The sequence below is a fragment of the Esox lucius genome, chromosome 13, assembly GCF_011004845.1.
Source record: "Esox lucius isolate fEsoLuc1 chromosome 13, fEsoLuc1.pri, whole genome shotgun sequence".
Taxonomy (NCBI): Eukaryota; Metazoa; Chordata; class Actinopteri; order Esociformes; family Esocidae; genus Esox; species Esox lucius.
In genome coordinates, this window is record NC_047581.1 from 24,578,453 (window position 1) to 24,599,540 (window position 21,088).

A 21,088-nucleotide genomic window follows, 5' to 3' on the forward strand; every position below is an offset into this window, starting at 1 on the left:
TAGTTTATGGCCAGTTAGTGTTGAAAGTGAGATAAAATGTGCCAGTGAATTGGTTTACAAGAAATTTGCTGGCATTCATCCGGAAGCTGGTATTCATATTTTCATGACCCAAAGCTCTATTTTTCTGTATAGCTATGACTCGGGGTTTATATTACAGGGTTTAAATTAAAGGCTGTGGTATGCATCAGGCTACACCTACTTATCTGCAAAATCAAGAATGAACATGTCCGTCTTCGAAAGAAGTGACATGGCTATGGAAGAACAAGTTGATAAACTCTACCCTAGATTTAAAACATCTATAAAAAAAACAATCTTCAAAGATAACCTAATTTTATTGTATAAATGACAAAATTACAGGTTCCTAGTTCACAATGTAATATCAACGAAAGTGTAAAAACAGTTCCCTTCAAGGCATAACCAGTCGTGTCAACCTGAGCAGTCTAAGGAACAGAATATACAGGCATTCACTCACAGCACACGGAGCACGCTCAGCCGGAACAAACCAGTGGAACAATGAGAACCACTTCATTGATACACCACAATAATCAAGTGCCTCATATTTAGTGAAAGTCTCAGTCAAAGAAAAAAATAAAATAAAAAAAAAAAATACAAATTATTCACACCAAAGGAACTGTCTCCATTGCAGACGGCACCAGCGTGTGAAAGAGATATAAATCTTCACAACACTGAATCCATTACAAAATCCATCCCATTTGACTAAAGCCATGCATTGTTGATGGCTTTTCTTACACAATACCTTCATCTTTCTTGATAACAAGAAAGAAAATCTGCTTGACATTTTGGTCCATTCTCTAATAAGCATGACTCATGGTGAGAGAAGATAACATTTCTATGGAGATAACTGGTGTGAAACAAGTATGAGAACATGTTTGATCAGATAATACAATAGAGAGCACCTGTGTCTTAAATGACAAACAGAATGGTTGATTGATATCACCTCCTGGCAAAAATCAATAAAAAAAGAGAAAATCACAGATTTAAGAGTTGATCAGCTGGCTTGAGCCTTCATTTGGTCCATCATTCCGGTGCCAATATGGATCAAGAATTAATTGTATGGAGAATAAAAGAAATATGAAAAATACAACATCAGAATTCCATGGGGGGAAAAATGACACCAACAACCCTTGATGTCCTATACTCACACAAAACAGTAAGACTAACAGTTTCAGCTCACAGGCTGCCATCATATAGGAAAACGTGTATGTGTGTAAAGGCATTTTTCTCTTTAGTTTGGAGCAGCCAAACTGTTATTCTGCTTGGTTTCTGCTTGTTTTAAATGTTTTATCACCAGTTCATGGTTTGTCTTTGGTGTTCAAATTTGATCCATTGTTGTTACATACAAGATAAAATAGTAGTAACATGGGTAAATATGCTTTTTTTTGTTCTCATGCTCCAAAGAAAAAACTCCAGAAACAAAGTATGAGGCTGACAAGACAAACACCAATTTACAAAGTGCCTTTGTGTAGAGAGCAGTTGGAAGAGTGTGAGTTGCTAAGAGTTTGTTAGCGCCAGCCATCATCAACATCACTCCCACTACTACTGACAGAGAAGCCATTGTCTTCTCGGGTTCCAGGTCAGGAAAATTTTCCCAGTCAGTTTCAGAACATAACTCTTACTCTGTTGGGAGTAAACCCAGCATTTGGTCTCACATAATTGTAGACAGATTGTTGCTGTCTGCAAAACAAAATAAAAGTACTCCCAACAATCCAGCTTGTTTTTGATTAAATCTTCATTATTCTCTGGCTGCATACTTCTGTCCCATTTTTATTATTAGCTATGCAAAATACCACCAACCAAAAATAGAAACAAACACGGAAGGACTACCAAATTAAGTTGTAATCAAATATCACACACTTGCATAAGAATATGCACCAAAGTTTAAATGTCCCAGGTGCAAGCTGAAATGTACGAAAACATCACAAAACTAAAATTAAGAATTAGGCCTGCCAACCATACTACAATGTTACATTCAATATCTCTTTGTTTGGCCTAAGATCTTCTTAGGAGAGTCTGTGGCAGGGCTGGTAAAACCTACAGTGCAGGTCTGAGTCCCAAATGGCACCCTATTTCATATAAAGTCCACTGTCTTTGTCCACTTATGAATAGTAGTGCACTATAGTAGTTCAAAGTACCTTTGCACTGTATAGGACAATGGGTATCATTTGGAACACAGACCCAAGGCTCCTCTGTTGCCCCACCTTCCGGACGGCCTGGCCCCAGCTTCGCAGCTTCAGCCCTGGGAGGTCTCTCAGTCTCATTCAGTCCAGGTCCAGGATCTGTTCCGCCAGAACGTCCATGGCAGCAGAAGCCTTACTGGAAGTGGGACCGGAGTCTACAAACATCTGTGGGATCTCACTCCCAAAGTAGATCTTACTGTTTGCGGCTATGGCCTGAAACTTCATCAGCTGCAGATATTCTGGAGTCAGCTTGAGCTAGGAGTGGAAAGAGAGGGGGAGACAGAAAAAAAATGCAAAGAGAGTGAAAGAGGGGTGTAGGGAGAAAGTGGAGAGAAAGATGGTGGAGAAAGGAGGGGAGAGGGCGGGGGACGACGACGATGACATGTTAGGTTGTAGCCCTGTTCCAGCAGGTCCAGGATTTAACTCTATGTGAGTATCTGCCAGGAGGAAACAACGACGTGGGAGCTCTTTCACTTCCCTGGTAAGGTAGACCCTTCTGATCTGACAACATGGAAATCTTAGGGAAAACCGTTCTTTGTACTAGTGAATTCCTATCACCTTATTAGCCTCTGCCGTTCTCTGGGCTGTGTAGAGCTCTGCATCAGCCCTTGCCCTCATCTTGGCCAGGAATGCTGTGTCTGCAAAGGTCAAAGAGGAGGGGTTTAGAGGTGAGTCTACAGCATTAGTAAGCCAGAAAGAAAAACAAGACTCTAAACCAATGTAGAGTCCTATGGGCTTTGGATAATACCACCAGTGTTCCAGGAAAGAGGACGGGTTGATGTTTGCCTGAAAATAATTTCACTTAAGCATTAAGCTCCCACAGTCAGTAACGGGAGAACCATCTGGAAATCATAATGCCTCCCAGAAAGAACAACAAACAGAGGATCTAAAAAGACCAGTTTAACAAAAACGCTGTAGAATTTTCAGCGGCCTATTGGCTATTATACCCAGGATGGTCTGAATATTGAATTCAGATTAGCTAATAGCCATGACATATAAAATATAAGCAATAATGTACGAGAGGGTGTGGTATATTGCCAATATACCACGGCCTCTTAGACACTGAATGGATTGAATGCTGAACACTGATTGGCGTGGTATTAGACATTGTATACCACAGGTGAGACATCACAACACTTTTTACTGCTCTAATTGTCTTGGTAACTTATTTATAAAAGCATTAAGGCATCCTGGGGCTTTGTGATACATGGCCAATATACCACGGCTAATCGTTGCGTCCAAGCACTCCGCGATGTGTCGTATAAGAACAGCTCTTAGACATGGTATACTGGCAATATACCACACACCCTTATGCCCCCTTTGCATTAAATATAATCTTATTTTGCCAGACATACTCACCTTCAATTTCAGAGATCTTTTTCTCGGTTTCTTTCTCCATTACTTTCTGGCTAAACTTTATTTCAGCCACTTGAGCAACCTTTTCTGCCTCTATTGAGAAACACAGATTTCAAGAATAAACTCCCTTCTATTAGTCAGTATATTGTCGTGAAGGTTTGATTTATTGTGAAAATGTGCATGTGTATCAAATGGCTTACCAATCACAGCTCTCTTCCGCTCTGTCTCGGCCTCCTTTTCTACGACCTTCTGAGTCTGAGCAGAAATCAGAAGCTTTGTCTTCTCAGCCTCCCTACACATGCATGCCCATGCACAACAAACAAAATGAAAACATCATTTTAGTAGGAAGTGGAGAAAAAAAAAGAGTTAGAGAGAATGCATTGTGAAATCATTCCCACAGCAATGGGGGATTTCAGTGATGTAAAACGGTTTGACTCACATCATTTCATAGTTCCTGCGAATGCTCTCAGGGATGTTTGGCTTGGTGACTCGGACAGCCTGGAAGTTGGGAAGGATCCAAACAATGAAAAAGGAAACATGGAGATGTGGTTTACATTTCAGTCCTTCACATTGCTACCCAGAACTAACATCATAAACAGAAGACATTTCCTACCAATGCACATTTTGGTGTTTCAGGAAGATGAGAGGGGATGAATGAGGAAATTAGAAGTTGAGTTCGATTAGGTGGAAATTATGATGATGATACAAAGACCAGATTTGTCTCTCATCCCAGGGGGTGACTAAAACCACCACTGCTTGGCTTAACAGCAGAGAGCAAGCTGTTGGGGGGACTCTGTTAGCTGACTACAATCATTTTAAACACTAATTTTCTGTGGAACTCCAAGTCATTACAGTACATGACAAGAGGCATTATCATCACCATGAGATATTCTAGGCCAGGGGTGTCAAACCGGTTCCACGGAGGGCCGAGTGTCTGCAGGTCTTTGGGTTTTCCTTTAAATTGGTTCCCAGGTCAGACCTGAACAACCAGGTGGGGGTAGAAATTAACCAATTAGTGAACTAATTAATCAATCAAGTACAAGGTGAGAGCGAAAACCTGCAGACACTCGGCCCTCCGTGGAACCGGTTTGACACCTGTGTTCTAGGCTAACGCCTTTGTAACAGAACAGTATGTTCCAATTGTTCTCTAGTCCAGAAATCCCAACACAGCATCTCCCATTTATTTTATGTACATGATGAAGCCTACAGGAGCCCTTATATACAGTCTTCACATTGACTTATACGTTTCACAGTGTGTGCCATTCATTACATTGTTACTGGTATGTACCAGTGGCTCATTATTTTAGGAAATAAACCACTAAAATGCATTATAATTACCAGTGTATTAAACAATGTAGGCCACCCTATGCTTATTGACTTAGTAACAATATATAATCAAGACGGTCTTTGAATAACATCACTGCCTCTAAAGTACTTCTGAGATATGAAGCAAAGACAATAACACAGTGTACATGTAGTAATACTGCCAGTGTACATGTAGTAATACTGCCAGTGTACATGTAATAATAATGCCAGTGTACATGTAATAATAAGGTAAGTGTACATGTATTAATAATGCCAGTGTACATGTAATAATAATACCAGTGTACATGTAGTAATAATGTAAGTGTACATGTAAATTAAATGTAAAAGAAACCTCAAAATTTGCTATATTTTATAGGCAATCTTGACAAAATAGATTGATATTAATACAGTTGGCTTAGTCAAATACATAAGTGTCAGACCCCTTTATTCAGTACTTTGTTAAAGCACAATTTCCCATGCACCAGTACCTGTATGATGAGTCCTGGAGCCATGTTAGTTAGATCTTCCTGTAAGGTCAGTTTCAGATTCTCATCGATCTGATCTGAGTAGGGAAATAAACAGGATGAACCATAGACTAAGGGGCTGTATTCCAGATGGCACCTTAAAAGCTATATATTGCAATCTAAGAAGTAGCACCCTCTGTAGGGAATATGGTACCATTTGGGACACATCTCAAGGCTTTTAAGCATTTTATAAAATATTCTGTAACTACTGAATTATTACATACCGAACAACCCTATGTAGACCTCCTGCAGAGAGTGGACGCTGCAGAATTGGTTGAGCTCATGGTGAACCTTGTTGAAAATCAGGGCCTTGTCATAGTCGGCTGTGAAGTTCCTCACTATATCATACACTGCAGAGATGATAAAGAGTTCAGGTGATACCACATACTATAGAGTAAACAAAGACACTACACACAAAAGAGAGAACAAAGACACCACACACGAGAGAACAAGGACACCACACACAAGAGAGAACAAAGACACCACACACGAGAGAACAAGGACACCACACACAAGAGAGAACAAAGACACCACACACAAGAGAGAACAAAGACACCACACACAAGAGAGAACAAAGACACCACACACAAGAGAGAACAAAGATACCACACACAAGAGAGAACAAAGACACCACAACATTACTAGTCAGACCCCTTCACTTTCACCAGATATTGTTGTGTTACTGACTTAATTCAAATGTTTTGCCATAAATACACACAGCACTTCCTAAGCAAAAAAAACAGGTGCCAAATTATTAAAAAGAAAAAAGTACATTAATTTTTATTTGTATTTCAGCATTTCATTATATACAGTACATTCTATACTTCAGGGGCTTTACATTTTATTTTCTAAAAAAGGTGTAGCTATATGTTTTTCTGTGAAGAGACATTTCAAAACAATCTCATTATTAAACTGCACATTGGTGCAATATTTGCCATTATTTACAGGCGGTAACAGCAGTAGCACACTAGTAGTAGTAGTAGTAGTAGTAGTAGTAGTAGTAGTAGTAGTAGTATGTGTGTGTATGTGCACACATGGAGCACTGGAACAATTGTAAATCTAATGTGACAGGATCCAGTTAGAAGCAAAACTTTGTATAAATTGTGTCCATATTTTAATTAAAAGAAAAACAAGAAACCAGGGAAGCCTAGTTCAGCCGCCCGCAATAGAAAGTGTTGATCATGGCTGACCTCTCAAGGTTCTAACCTAGGTCGCCCACGTGGAAGGCTGTGTCTTTAACCACAACACCACAGAGCTGACCATTTGCCGGGTATATATAGTATAGCATATTGACATTATATAATGTTGTCATGCATTAACATCACGTCAACTTTAAATATTTCGTTAGACATCATTAACCATTGTGTTAAACTGTGTAACGTTTCTTATCAAGTTTACCTCCATCACAAATAGTATTGAACTGTAAGGCTTTTGCCACTGGCCGTTAGAACAGCGTATTTGCAATTCATGAATGACACTGATACAATAACTACTGTATCAATATAGGTGACGATAACAGACTTTTACGAAAAGTGAAAAGACCAGAGAATCGTGTAGCCAGGTTCTGTCTTGAACCTCCGGCAGACAAAACACAGGAATATTAGCCAGTGTTTACCCAGCCATGTTATAGCCAGCTGCAGCATGTGACAGATTTCAGCTGTACATGGTAATAACATACTAAAAATTAAACATAGCATTACAAATGAGGAAGATGTTGTTAGGGTGGTTTACATGTATATAGGTTAGAAGCCACATGTCTATTTGGATGAGAAAGTACCGGTCAAATAATGTGAAAAGAAATGAGAAGGAAACAACATGGCTACAGGTTGGTCGGTCATGCCTAAAGCCTATTGTGGTGTGGACTGCTACAGACGTCGGACTGCAAACGGACAAAGTCTTGGATTACATATACACTTTTTCTATCAAGCTGCCCACCCTAAAATAACCTACAAACTGTTACCAGTGCATGTTATCTGGCCAAAGTCAGCACAGCATAACCAATAAACAGAAAGCGGAAGCTGGATCACACCACCAAAGTACTGCCAGGGAATGTCTGTTCCTCAAAACTCAGCGCTCATACAAAGAGAGGACAACAAACAGACTGAAGGAGCTCAGAGTTCTCTGGCTGGGAGGAGAGTGTTGGTACACCAGTTAACTACATCAAAAGCTCTGCATAACACTGGCCTGTATGGGAGGGCGGCAAGAAAGATGTTACTAAAAAGGAACAATCTGAAAGCGCGTCTGGAGACTAATCAAATACGTTTTGCGGCCAGGTTTGGTAAAACTCAAAGCACACAAATGTAACACTTCCCATGGCTCAAGACACACCATCCTGACAGTGGCAGCACACACTCAGCACATGCTACATGCCTCTCACCGACCAGCTTGGCCCTCAGGAGCTCTGTGGCTGAGTGACTCACTGTAAGCTCAGAGAACAGGGTTCTGAATGACCCAACGTCATTTCATTCCATCCTCGCTACCCTCCCTGCTGCCAAAGCCACTTAATTAAAAAAATAAACACTCCCCTCAAAACTTGAACTATGACGTTTTCCTTTCCCATAAATGGTAGTATGCGGTCTCGGACCGACTCCTGTCATCTTTCTGAAAATCAGAAAATGCTTCAATACAAGGTCACTCAACTGATACCGATCTCCTGGGTCAAAGAGGATCTTGGCACAGCCAAAGTTGACCCCTTTTCCTCTGTTCTCATCCTCCTAGACACATATGCTGCCTTTGGCACTGAACAATAAGATCCTCTTTATCCTCTCAGGGCTTAGTGTCTCTGGCCCAATGAGACGGAGTTGCTCTTCCTGTCCCCTCCAAGACCTCTCCAGTAGACAGTTCCATGGTGTCACCCTCCTAAAGTGCAAAGAACATTGGCGTGACCCTAAACAACAGAGTTGTCCTTCACCGCTCACTCCACTAGCTTCCAGATGTTTGGAGAGAGATAAGACATAGTGAAACCCTGTATTGATGGAGATGACATTTAGTCAAATAAAATTAAGTTTGGAGGTTTACCTGCAGATGGTACAAGGTAGTTCACCACTTCGATCCGGTCAAAGTAGATCATCACTCCACCACTGGGGAAAAAATGTTAATGTAACTGCAAATGTGCAAATTATTTATCCCTCTATTTAATATAAAATAGTACAAAGACATCAAATTCTGAAACTGAGAAATGTTATTGTTTTTGGAAAAATACATTTTGAATTTGATGCCAGCAACACGTCTCAGAAAAGTTGGGACTGGGGCATGTTTACCACTGTGTTGCATCAGCTCTTATTTTAATAATACTCTAAGAGTTTGGGAACTGAGGAGATAAACTGCTGTAATTTTGAAAGTGAAATGTTTTGCCATGATTGGATTTCAGCTGCTCAAAAGTTCAGGGTCTCGTTGTCGTATTTTTCGTTTCATAATGCACCAAATGTTTTCAATGGGCAACAGGTCTGGACTGCAGGCAGACCAGTTCAGCACCCAGACTCTTTTACTACGGGGCCATGCTGTCAGAATACATGCAGAACGTGGTTTGGCATCGTCCTGATGAAAAAGAAGCAATGCCTTCCCTGAAAAATATGTAATCTGGATGGCAGTATATGTTGCTCCAAAACCTGTATATATTGTCGAGCATAATGGCACCTTCACAGATAGAAGTCACACATGCCATGTGCACAATACACCCCTATACCATCACATATGTTGGCTTTTGAACTGTGTGCTGATAAGAAGCCAGATGGTCCCTCTCCTTGTCAGTCCGTAGGAAGCGGCATCCATGATTAACAAAAATAATGTGAAATTTTTATTAGTCAGTCCACAGATCTTTTTTATACATGGTTTCTTCTTTGCATGGTAGAGTATTAACTTTCATTTGTGGATGCAGCAACATAGTGTTCACAGAACACTGTTTCCTGAAGTGTTCCTTAGCCCATGCAGTGATGTCCACTACAGAATCATGTTTGTTTTTAATGCAGTGCTGCCTGAGGGCCCGAAGATCACAGGCCATCCAATATTGGTTTTCAGTCTTGTCCCTTGCGTCCAGTGATTTCTATGGATTCTCTGAATCTTGTAATAATATTATGTACTGTAGATGATATCCCCAAAGTCTTTGAAATTCCACGTTGAGAAACATTATTCTTAAATTGTTGCTCTATATTCCTGTGCAGTCTTTCACAGAGTGGTGAACCCCTTCCCATCTTTACTTCTGAAAGACTCATCCTCTCTGGGATGCTCTTTTTATACCCAATCATGTTACTGACCTGTTGCCGATTAACCTAATTATTAGTGAGACGTTCCACCAGGCTGTTATATATATTTTTTGTAGCATTACAGAACTTTTCCAATCTTTGGTTGCCCCACATTTTTGCTGGACTGCGTAAGAGGAGCTGGCTAAGAAGAGAGAATGTCTGCTCAATTGTCTTGCTCAATTCTTATGATTATTCCAGTAAGTTAGTAGATACCAGTAAAGCTTATTACTGACTAATATGCTGTTCAAATGGCCAGTGGCAAACGCAATACATAGTAAAAAAACGTTAGCTAGTTTAACTGTATCAATGTCATTCACAAATGGCCAATTAACTATTAAAACTCAGTGGGGTAGTGGTTAATGACAAAGCCTTTCATGCGGACGACCGGGGTTTGAAACTCAAGGGGGCAACATTTTCTATTGCGGGCCAGCTGAACTAGGCTTGCCTGGTTTCTTGTTTAAATGTGTTGCTGGTATCATATTCAAAGTGGGCCCATATTTTTCAAGAAACAGTAACATTTCTCAGTTTCAACATCTGATATGTTATCTTTGAACTAGGGGTGTCACAATATACCGGTATTGACGATAACCGTGATATTCAAAAAATGTAATATTGATATCATGTTAATAATACACATATGAATATAGGGTTTACATGACTTCCACATCATTGCATTCTGTTTTTCTTTATATTTTACACAGCGTCCCAAGTTCTTAGAAAACAGGGTTGTATATACTGTATATGCAATCATTCTCTGTTTTTAAATTGATAATATCAGTAGGTTATTTTATAAATATTTAATGACAGACAATCCTACCTGGTGCCACATGGTACATTCTTCACTTCATCTGTCTGAAGGGTGGTCTACAAAGACAAAGAAATATATGGGGTTAAACACTCAACCAACGATTTACCTCATTACCCCAGGGATCCGGCAGCTGGTCAGTCCATCTGTTTGGTTTTGTCCGTCCATCTGTCTTTCCCTGTCTCTTGGTCGGTTTCAGTCTGCCTCACCTGTACAGACTTGAAGCTCGTTATGAAGGGCATCATGAGGTGAAAGCCAGGACTACTGGTGGTGGTAAGGAGAGCTCCTCCTCTGTGGAAAACACACAAATAATCAAGTCACAACAGGAATCACACAAGGGTCATTCCATACAAACCTAGGGCTGTGTCCAACAGAAAAGGTTAGATCATTCAGGAAGAAATATACTATGTACAACAAACAATGTCCTAGAATGTGTTAAATAAATAAACGAATATTGTTAACTGACTAGTATCCTACACTGTTCTGCTGTTAGGGCATCCTGATACCAATACTAAACATAAAATATGCTTTTTAACGTATCTAATTAAAAATACAGTCAGGTGAAAAGTACACCTACCCCTGGGAAAGTAGAAATGTTTTAACATATTTGGACACACTGACACTTATCTGCAGTTTAACACAACTGACAGAACCTAATTGAACAAAGTACACCAAAAGATTATACTTCACAATTGTTTATTCATAAAAAATCTACTTCATAAAAAAAATTTAAGAAAGCAAAAACCTAGCTTAAAATAAAATAATGAACAGGTGCTGGTCATGAAATTAGAATATCATCAAAAAGTAGATTTCTTTCAGTAATTCCATTCAAAAAGTGAAACGTGCATATTATATTCATTCATTACACACAGACTGATATATTTGAAATGTTTATTTCTTTTAATTGTGATGATCATAACTGACCAACTAATGAAAATCCCAAATTCAGTATCTCGGAAAATTAGAATATTACTTAAGACCAATACAAAAAAAAATATTTTTAGAAATGTTGGCCAACAGAAAAGTATGAACATGAAAAGTATGAGCATGTACAGCACTCAATACTTAGTTGGGGCTCCTTTTGCCTGAATTACTGCAGCAATGCGGCGTGGCATGGAGTCGATCAGTCTGTGGCACTGCTCAGGTGTTATGAGAGCACAGGTTGCTCTGATAGTGGCCTTCAGCTCTTCTGCATTGTTGGGTCTGGCGTATCGCATCTTCCTCTTCACAATACCCCATAGATTTTCTATAGGGTTAAGGTCAGGCGAGTTTGCTGGCCAATTAAGAAAAGGGATACCATGGTCCTTAAACCAGGTACTGGTAGCTTTGGCACTGTGTGCAGGTGCCAAGTCCTGTTGGAAAATGAAATCTGCATCTCCATAAAGTTGGTCAGCAGCAGGAAGCATGAAGTGCTCTAAAACTTCCTGGTAGACGGCTGCGTTGACCTTGGACCTCAGAAAACACAGTGGACCAACACCAGCAGATGACATGGCACCCCAAACCATCACTGACTGTAGAAACTTTACACTGGATTTCAAGCAACATGGATTCTGTGCCTCTCCTCTCTTCCTCCAGACTCTGGGACCTTGATTTCCAAAGGAAATGCAAAATGTACTTTCATCAGAGAAAATAACTCAGCAGCAGTTCAGTCATTTTTGTCTTTAGCCCAGGCGAGACACTTCTGACGCTGTGTCTTATTCAAGAGTGGCTTGACACAAAGAATGCGACAGCTGAAACCCATGTCTTGCATACGTCTGTGCGTGGTTGTTCTTGAAGCACTGACTCAAGCTGCAGTCCACTCTTTGTGAATCTCCCCCACATTTTTGAATGGGTTTTGTTTCACAATCCTCTCCAGGGTGCGGTTATTCCTATTGCTTGTACACTTTTTTCTACCACATCTTTTCCTTCCCTTCGCCTCTCTATTAATGTGCTTGGACACAGAGCTCTATGACCTTTTGTGTCTTGTCCTCCTTGTGCAAGGTGTCAATGGTCATCTTTTGGACAGCTGTCAAGTCAGCAGTCTTCCCCATGATTGTGTTGCCTACAGAACTAGACTGAGAGACCATTTAAAGGCCTTTGCAGGTGTTTTGAGTTAATTAGCTGATTAGAGTGTGGCACCAGGTGTCTTCAATATTGAACCTTTACACAATATTCAAATTTTCTGAGATACTGAATTTGGGTATTTCAGTAGTTGTCAGTTACAATCATCAAAATTAAAAGAAATAAACACTTGAAATATATCAGTCTGTTCAATTTTTGAATGGAATTACTGAAATAAATCAACAATTTGATGATATTCAAATGTTATGACCAGCACCTGTATGTAGCCTTCCTAGCTAGATCATAAAACCCAACTTTCCAGTTGGTGACAAATTCTATTAAACACGCAAGTGAAATAGTTGAATAAAAGCATGAATCTCTTAAGAGTACCTACACCATAAAGGAGATGAATGAAAATGTGATTATATGGGGTGTCTTCAAAATTGACCACAAAAAAATTTATACCAGATCTTGCTACTCTGCACATTTACAATCATCTCTAGGCCAGCCACAGTACCTTGACAAAATGTTCTTAAGACCAGGCCTCAGAAGAGGTCACAACACATCTCAGGGGTTCTGTATGACTGTATGTTTCCTTTTGTTAAACTACTATAAGTGGTAAAGAACTGTAAGCTTTCTAACACCGGACTGGACTCCCCCCATATGCCTACTCTAGCCATAAGTTTTTAAACCAGCTCAATTTACATTTGTGGTCTCTGTTTATCACAACTGCGCACAAATATTTCAATATTTTGAATATAATTGTGAACAGCTCAATCGGATACGCAAATGGTCAACCACATGTTTTAGCATCTATAAAGCATCAGTTGGTCTACAGGTGATGATGGTTATGACAGCATTTCGCTCATATTGTAATAAATGTTTTAAGCACTGAGCATTTTTCCAAGTTTTAATGGTAATTGAAAAAACTAAATACACTTGATTTATTACTCTTTTGCCTTGATATCAAAATAGGTGTTGAGAATGATGTAACTTAATTGCTTTCGAATCAAAGTTCAAAATACTTATATAACTGGCAATAAATCTGACTATATACAAATGGCTTACCAAAAATAAAAAGGGAAAATAAATACCTATTAATGCTGGCCACTTAACGAGGACACTGCCAAAACTGTTCACAATCATATAACACAGAAAGCGTGTTCGTTGAACTCTGCCAACTACGTTGCCAAATGTTTACTGTACATCCCTCAATATCTGTTTGTTTCTATATCTACGGAACTTAGGCATAACAGTACAAAAATCAATCACAGCAGAAAAAAGCATAATATTTGTCTGACAGACCTGTAGTAAACTCCAGTATGTCCCTCCTCAATCTTGTGCACAGAGGCGAAGAGAGATGCACCTCCAATTGCACATATTATTGAGGCTATGGCACCCAACTGTGCCATCCTAGGAAGAAGAGAAGACACAGAGTTTCAAAACAACCATCAAAAACTGTGGTTAGGCACCTCCAGTCTGCACTACCAAAACCAGGAGCCAGGGTTCCATCTAAATGCAACAGTCCTGCAAAAGCTAAAAATACACAAAACTTTGTTTTACAACAACTACACTGTAGAAAATATAGTTACATCACCAAATCTAGATGCTATAATAATGGATTAAAAAGTATTAGATTGCATTAGTATAGATAAATAAAATGCTTTGCAATAAATAATGTGTAAAAACAAACAAAGTGATATTCAGCCACAGAGCAGGTACAATATTCTAAAGCTTAATTGTTTTTAGCCAGGAAGGAGATTAGCTGAGGTAACTACCACTGCTCCCTACAATAGGTTCTGGTGTTCAGGGGTTATAGAAATAAAGCAGTGACTTGATTTCACATTTTGACATCAACAAAATTGCACTCCCCCTTAACTCCTCTACTACAGTAACTTGGTTGATTAACAGGGCAGAAAATAATCTCCCCCAAGATGTTATTTTCTTCGTGTCAAGATCGTTATACATGGAATCCAATTGCAGGCGTTTCTTAGAACGCCTGCTACATTGGGTTAGATCATTAGAGTCTGATCTTGTAACACTGTAAGAGGATTGGCCAAGACAGATTCTGCCTTAACTGTTAACTCACTCTGAAAACAATTACCACCAAAGTATTAATCTACGTATAACAACAATAAGAATCACATAAAGCTACTACAGGAACACAGGTTAGCTACTGTAGGTATGGACAACTACTAGTGACTGAAACAGGCTTTCCCTACCAGGTCATAAACCTTGAGGTCTCACTTGAAGGTTCAATCTCTTTGGTTCCATGTTCTATGTCTAACATTGAGAAGTAGTTCACTTTGACAGAATGCTGGCAGTTCAACACAAATTATTTAGCTACCTTGTTTCCTAGCCTTGGACTTACTCATACTGTAAACAATTCACCAGAAGGGGAGATAAGCTAACGAACTAAATCCTTAGCAGGCGTTGGATAACCGCATTTTAGCTTGTAAGCTAGCTAGTGGTAGTTCCTACGGAGAAAGGTTTCAAGGTAACTGGCTAACTATACTAGCTAACTAAACTACGTTCGACAGGGAGACGGCCAAATCCGACAACCAATTATTTCACTCACACTGTTGTCACTGTTGATACTTCGTTAAAGGCCATTGATAAACGTGTACTAGAAAACAGTCCCATTTACCTGTATTATTACTTGAGAAGTATCCTCCACGGTAAAACAAATATAATTATTATTGTGTAGCTAACACCTGCTAAATTGTTCGCTTCCGCATTTTGCGTCAAGCGTCATCATTTCTACGTTAGTCATTCCCAGGATATCCCAAAAAAACGGCAGATGGCGACAAATACTTATATACATATATATACAGCTCAGGAAATTAAGAGACCACTCATAATTCTTCTTAAATCAGCATCTCTACATGTATGGCAGCCTTTCAATTCCAGTGTCTGTTAAATACCAACACAGGCACATCTCATTTTACTTCATGAGGTACTGATTAGGTGATTACCTTAACCAAATCTAATTTAATGAGGAAAAGTATAAAAACCACTGCTGTGGTCATCTCTATCCTCTTGCAATAGGATCAGCTGGATGGAAAAACCAGTGCAAGTAGTACCTCAAAGGTGATTTGAATAAAAAAATAACTATTCAGCATGACAAAAGAGCTGAAAAGAAAAGCTTGAGTGAGGAAAAGAAGGGATCAATTCTGGCTTTACTGGCAGAGGGATACAGTGAGCATCAGGTTGCGTTCATCATGAAAATTTCAAAGATGGCGGTTCATAAGAACAATGTCAAGCAACAGACATTGGGGACAACAAAGCTACAAACAAAGGGCCAAAACTACTGTCCACTGACAGAGATGACCGTCAACTCATTCGAATGTCACTCAACAACCATAGTATGACATCAAGTGATCTACAGTAAGAATGGCAAACAACAGCTGGGGTGAAGTGCATGGCAAGGATGGTTTGAAACAGGCTCCTAGGGGCAGGGCTGAAGTCGTGCAAAGCTAGAAAAAAGCCCTTCATCAATGAGAACCAAAGAAGAGCCAGGCGGAAGTTTGCAAAAGACCATAAGGATTGGACCATAGAGGAATGGAGTAAGTTAATCTTCTCTGATGAGTAAAATGTTCAGCTTTGCCCAACACCTTGTCATCTAATGGTTAAACGGAGACCTGGAGAGGCCTACAAGCCACAGTGTCTCACACCCACTGTGAAATTTGGTGAAGGATCAGTGATGATCTGGGCATGCTTCAGCAAGGATAGAATTGGGTAGATCTGTCTTTGTATAGGATGCTAGTACAAGCATCCTTCACAAAGTACAAGTACAAGGTTATCCTGGAAGAACACATGCTTCCTTCTTCTCTGACAATGTTTCCCAACTCGGAGAATTGTTTTTTTCTCTGGAATTTGATCAAGAGGAAGATGGATGGTCACAAGCCATCAAACAAAGCTGAGCTACTTGAATATTTGTACCAGGAGTGGCATAAAGTCACCTAACAGCAATGTGACTGACTGGTGGAGAGCATGCCAAGACGCATGAAAACTGTGATTCAAAATCAGGGTTATTCCACCAAATATTGATTTCTCTTCCTGAGTTAAAACATTATTACTTTGTTGTTGAAAAATGTAATGAATTTGTTTTCTTTGCATTATTTGAGGTCTGAAAACTCCATTTTTTTTTTGGTTATTTTGACCGTTTTTTTTTTTTCTACAAATAAATACTCTAAATGACAATATTTTTATTTGGAATTTGAGAATAATGTTGTCAGTAGTTTATAGAATAAAACAAAACTGTTAATTTTACTCTAACACATGCCTATGAATAGTAAAATCAGAGAAACTGATAATTTTGCAGTGATCAGTGATTTGCAGTAATTATTTCCAGAGCTGTTTATACTAAGACTATCTTCTCTAGCTGCCGTATAGAATGAAATCATAAGAGTCAAGAGCCTCATAAAACCTTATGGCACAACTGGAAAAGCAACTCATTCGGTTCTTACACTACTTTCTATAGAGACATTTTTAGATCCACTTAAAAAAAGGTTTGTAACAATCTGAATTTGCATATTCGTACTATACTAAAAGCACGTTCTATTGAATATATTGTCAGCAAGTATGCCACTATTGGGACATACCACCATACGTTATACAAATAACTGTAGTTAAAATGCTATATCGTTAGCTGACATTAAGGTATTGTTGTTCAGTTTTACATCACTGAAACAAGGTAGGAACCCACGCTCAGACCAATGAGGGGATTATAGATAGTGGGGCACATATAATGTCATAAAACCACCAAAGATGGTGGACACATTTAAGATTAACAACTCAAGCAGTTTAAAGGTGCACTGCTGTCACTCCACAATATAGTTGTCATGCTCACGCGACGGAGGAGATAGCCGGCTATGGTCTCCTTTTTTGGGTAAACCTAAATTATCCCCTTCTCCCTTCCTTTCCACCGTGGTGCCTCCAGCATTTGCATAGGTTTCGGAAACCTTAGTGAGCCAAAACAGTTTCAGGGTGTAGGAGCTAATTACACCCCGAAGTAGCCCTTTCCAGCAAGTGTGTAACAACGTAGCCTCCAGGAGAAAAGGGAAATCCCATAAGGCATATTTTGCGGCGGCACGGCATGTTTCCAGAGTAGGGAGAAACGGATTACAAAAAATACCAACTTTAATCTGTTACGTTACCAGTGAAAATATTGTAATCGTATACAGATACTATGGAACAAAATGAATTAATTCTAAATTCAAAACAAAAATAAGGTTGTGAAATAATTGACATGTTGCATTTTGTATTATTTTTATTTTATGGTCTTACAACATTGTTATTCATACCCAAACCTTGTTTGCCTCAGGTGTTGTGTTTGTGATCATCAAAGGTGGGGTAGCATAACCAGATTAGCGACCAATGAAGCACTTGTTTAATTCTCTCCGGTTTGGCTGGTAAAACAGAGTATACCAACGTTAATATTAGCCTACACACAGAAAATCTGGTTTAGTAATCTACTGTCCTTCACAGAACAATACTATGTGATACATGGTATATTATCTTTTTCAGATTACAGATCGGACTTGTTTAGGTAATAAGGCAACTATTTGTCTACAGATAGCTGTAACAGCAATGCTTTCAAGATTATTTGGAATTTATTACTATATTTGAGGAGTAAAGGTGTGTTGGCAAGCATTTTGCCTAGTGATGACAGGTCATGATTTCCATTCAATGCTGCCACCTCATCTGCATACAGGTAGACCCATGTGTTTCTCCTGGGTCACAGGTGGGTCATTACCACAAGGATGGCTAACACTTCATTTACAGTTCTTAACCGGGCATTGCAGGAATATGGAAGGCCAGCGTTCACCCCCTGGTGCTACAGTGCACAACAGATCTGTGCATTTTAAACAAGGAGAGGAAAAAAGGAACAAAAGAGCAAGGGAAAATAAGTTTGTCAGAGTTCATTAAGTATCAAGGGAACATCGGCTAGAACTGGCAACGTAAGCCGCACTGGGTCCTACTGCCATTAATCACGACTGACAAGGAACCAGGGGCCGGGGAAGGGAGAGCACGGGTGCTGCTGCCAGAGACTCTGGTAGTGATTATTGCCGGGAGTCCACACACTGAGCTAGGGTGTTGAAGGTAGAGCAGACCCCTGTCTGGTGCTCATAGTCCAGATATGATCCCTCAACAGCCAAGAATCAACCATCAGTATTACCACTGTTTAACTGTCTTTACTGATTCTTTACTATCACTGAAGAGTGAAATAAGTTGAATACCCTCCCCCATTTAAAAAAAAAAATGTTTTCCTTTATTTTTAACAGTGTGCATGAAGGGATAAAAGGCATCCCATCTGTCTGTTCAGCCCTGCTCTACTCTGCTTGTTCTCTCAGTATCCCAGGTTCATGTGGCTGCTAGCCCTCTCCACACTGCCACCCTAGAAGAGAAAATAAATGGGGGAGAGAGAGAAGAGGAAAAGGAGTCTGTGACTCGTGAAGATGGAGGCCTCTGTTAAGTGCTGTGCTTGAAAGCACGTCTGGCCTCATTAGCTGTCAGTTGTAACAATACTGAACTGGCAGTGAAGACTGCTCCGAGTCTCGCAACCATAAATCACAGCATGACAGCCCTCTGACAGGCTGGGAACCAGCACAAATGCAATCCCTGCTCTTGCTCTCTCTCAGTCTCTCTCTGTCTCTCTCTCTCCCTCTCACACTCACACACACACACACACATCGTACAGTGCATCTACAGAAAGCCTCACACTCAGACACACACAGAGCCCCACTTACATGCCCACTGCAGCACTTCCTTCAGAACAGGAGCGGCTGATGAGCAGGGTTTGTATTGGAAATGTCTGAACTATCCCTGGAGCTTTGTATTGTATGTATGTGTGTGTGTGTGTGTGTGTGTGTGTGTGTATGTGTGTGCGCACGCATGCATATCTGTGTGTGTGCATGAGTAGTAACTCTGTCTATTGCTGTGGCCTAGTGGGGGTTGCGCCAGTGTCAATCTGCCGGTGTCTATTAGGTTGACACGTGACACTGAGTGTGACATGGCTGGAGGGGAAGGAAGCAGGAGAAACAAGGCCTGTGGGTCATTAATCACTGGGCCCTGACACACACACACACGCGCACACACACAGACCAGGAGGCCAGGGCACTGTCAGTTAGCTCACAGCTGGGACAACCTCAACACACATCAGCTCGCTCACACACACACACACACACACACACACAAAGATAGACGAGAATGCCATGGCACCATGAGAGCTCACAGCTGGGACGGACTACACTCAACTCACAAGACATGCATCCCTCCCACCCGTATTCTGTATTCTCCTCCCCCTCACCTCTCTCCTTCTGACGTCTGTCCACTTGCTACACCCCCCCCCCCCCACCCACCCCACCCCCCACCCATTTACCGATAAATCACCATCGCCTCACAATAACGAAGGCACCTGACACAAAGTAAGGGAGGAAGTCAGGATATCACTTCCAGCATTTGGACACTGGTGCTCTGCCTTTCCCCTGTCCACCATTTATTTTCATTACTGTTTGTGTTCCAGTTGGATGTCCTCCTCCTCTCTCTCTCTGCTGTCTGCTCAGAGTCCCAGAAGTGGTCCCAGTGCGGAGTTACATAAGCTTGCTCTTTCTCCCATTCCCTCTCTCCTTCGTGTCTTCTCTCCCTTTCTCCTTCTCTGTATCTTTACAGCACCACATTAATCTTCTCCTCGTTGCCGAGATCTCCATTTAACGTCTTCCTCATGGGTGTCCGCCTGCTTTTACTTCATCTGAAGATTTATGAGGGCTCAGTGTGTGTACAATAAGCGTGTGTGTGTGTGTGTCTGTGTGTGTGTGTGGGTGGGATGGTTCTGGAAATGTGCTTGAGTATCTTGGTGCACAGACACAGTGCGCGCGCGCATGTGTGTGTGTGGTGCTATGGGGGTGTGGGAAGGGCTCTTGAAGGCTTCAGAAGGGCAGTGGAAGAATTAGAAAATTGCAGATAGATTGCCCTCATGCATCTGCTGGAGTAACTAGGAAGAGGCTGCAAGACTTAACAGCTGCTAGTCATCTATCCGGCCTTGCTGGAAGGTGAAGGTCGGTCTTCAGGGAATCCAGCCATGGGGAACAGGTATGGTAAACCCACGGCCCAAGGAACCCGTGCCAACACCACTGCACTATACAGGGAACAGGGTGTCATTTGGAACGCATGAGGACATTTATTGCCTTGCTACATAGTAAACCAAGTGGAGTTCTTGATGGATTTTGTCTTCTGAGTCATATTCCCATTGAGAGATGTGCAGTAGTTGTATAACCCCTGACAGTGTGTATCCTATGGCGTGGGAAACATGTTATACATGTGTGCACAGTTATGATATTAAGTCTCACTCTGATTAATAGAAAAAATAATGTCTTTGTGTCCCTTGCTCACTTACCAGGGATTTATAGTATAATCTAGTGTTCTGAGTGTAGGACTATTAATTCCCTCATTCAAAAGCGGCTTGAAAGCTTGGATGATTTATTGCTCGGGTGATTTATTGAGATTGAGAATGTGACTTTCATAACACTGAGGGAAAAAAAGTTTACGTAGCACTGGAAAGCCTCGTCTTGACATGTTGTTGCTTTCTAAAACCAAGGGGCAAAAGTTTGTCACTCA

General features: G+C 40.5%; 1 protein-coding gene across 3 annotated transcripts; it reads right to left on the bottom strand.

Annotated features, from left to right (window-relative positions):
- Nucleotides 1-313: 313 nt before the first annotated feature.
- erlin2 (ER lipid raft associated 2) lies at nt 314-15,227 on the bottom strand. Of its 3 annotated transcripts, none has more exons than XM_010876634.4 (12): nt 15,117-15,227; nt 13,775-13,882; nt 10,639-10,720; nt 10,442-10,488; nt 8,402-8,463; nt 5,608-5,733; nt 5,348-5,421; nt 3,994-4,052; nt 3,755-3,846; nt 3,558-3,647; nt 2,757-2,836; nt 314-2,453 (listed from the first exon to the last, which is right to left on the bottom strand). In XM_010876634.4, exons 2-12 carry the CDS (start codon nt 13,879-13,881, stop codon nt 2,280-2,282), a joined length of 993 nt encoding a protein of 330 aa, XP_010874936.1. In that variant the 5' UTR covers nt 13,882; nt 15,117-15,227; the 3' UTR covers nt 314-2,279. The 3 variants fall into 3 exon arrangements, with proteins under 3 accessions (XP_010874936.1, XP_010874935.1, XP_019907921.1); XM_010876633.4 differs by lacking the exon at nt 15,117-15,227 and adding an exon at nt 15,048-15,105; XM_020052362.3 differs by lacking the exon at nt 15,117-15,227 and adding an exon at nt 14,692-14,918.
- Between the last annotated feature and the right edge of the window lie 5,861 nt (nt 15,228-21,088).

Excerpts from the sequence above, each read along its gene's own strand:
- erlin2 (XM_020052362.3), bottom strand. The coding sequence starts at position 14,759 with ATGTTAGACATAGAACATGGAACCAAAGAGATTGAACCTTCAAGTGAG. Across the intron at positions 10,721-13,774 it reads CATACTGGAGTTTACTACAG|AGGAGGAGCTCTCCTTACCA; the intron begins GTCTGTCAGACA and ends TGTTTTCCACAG. Across the intron at positions 2,837-3,557 it reads AAAGATCTCTGAAATTGAAG|ACACAGCATTCCTGGCCAAG; the intron begins GTGAGTATGTCT and ends TGACCTTTGCAG.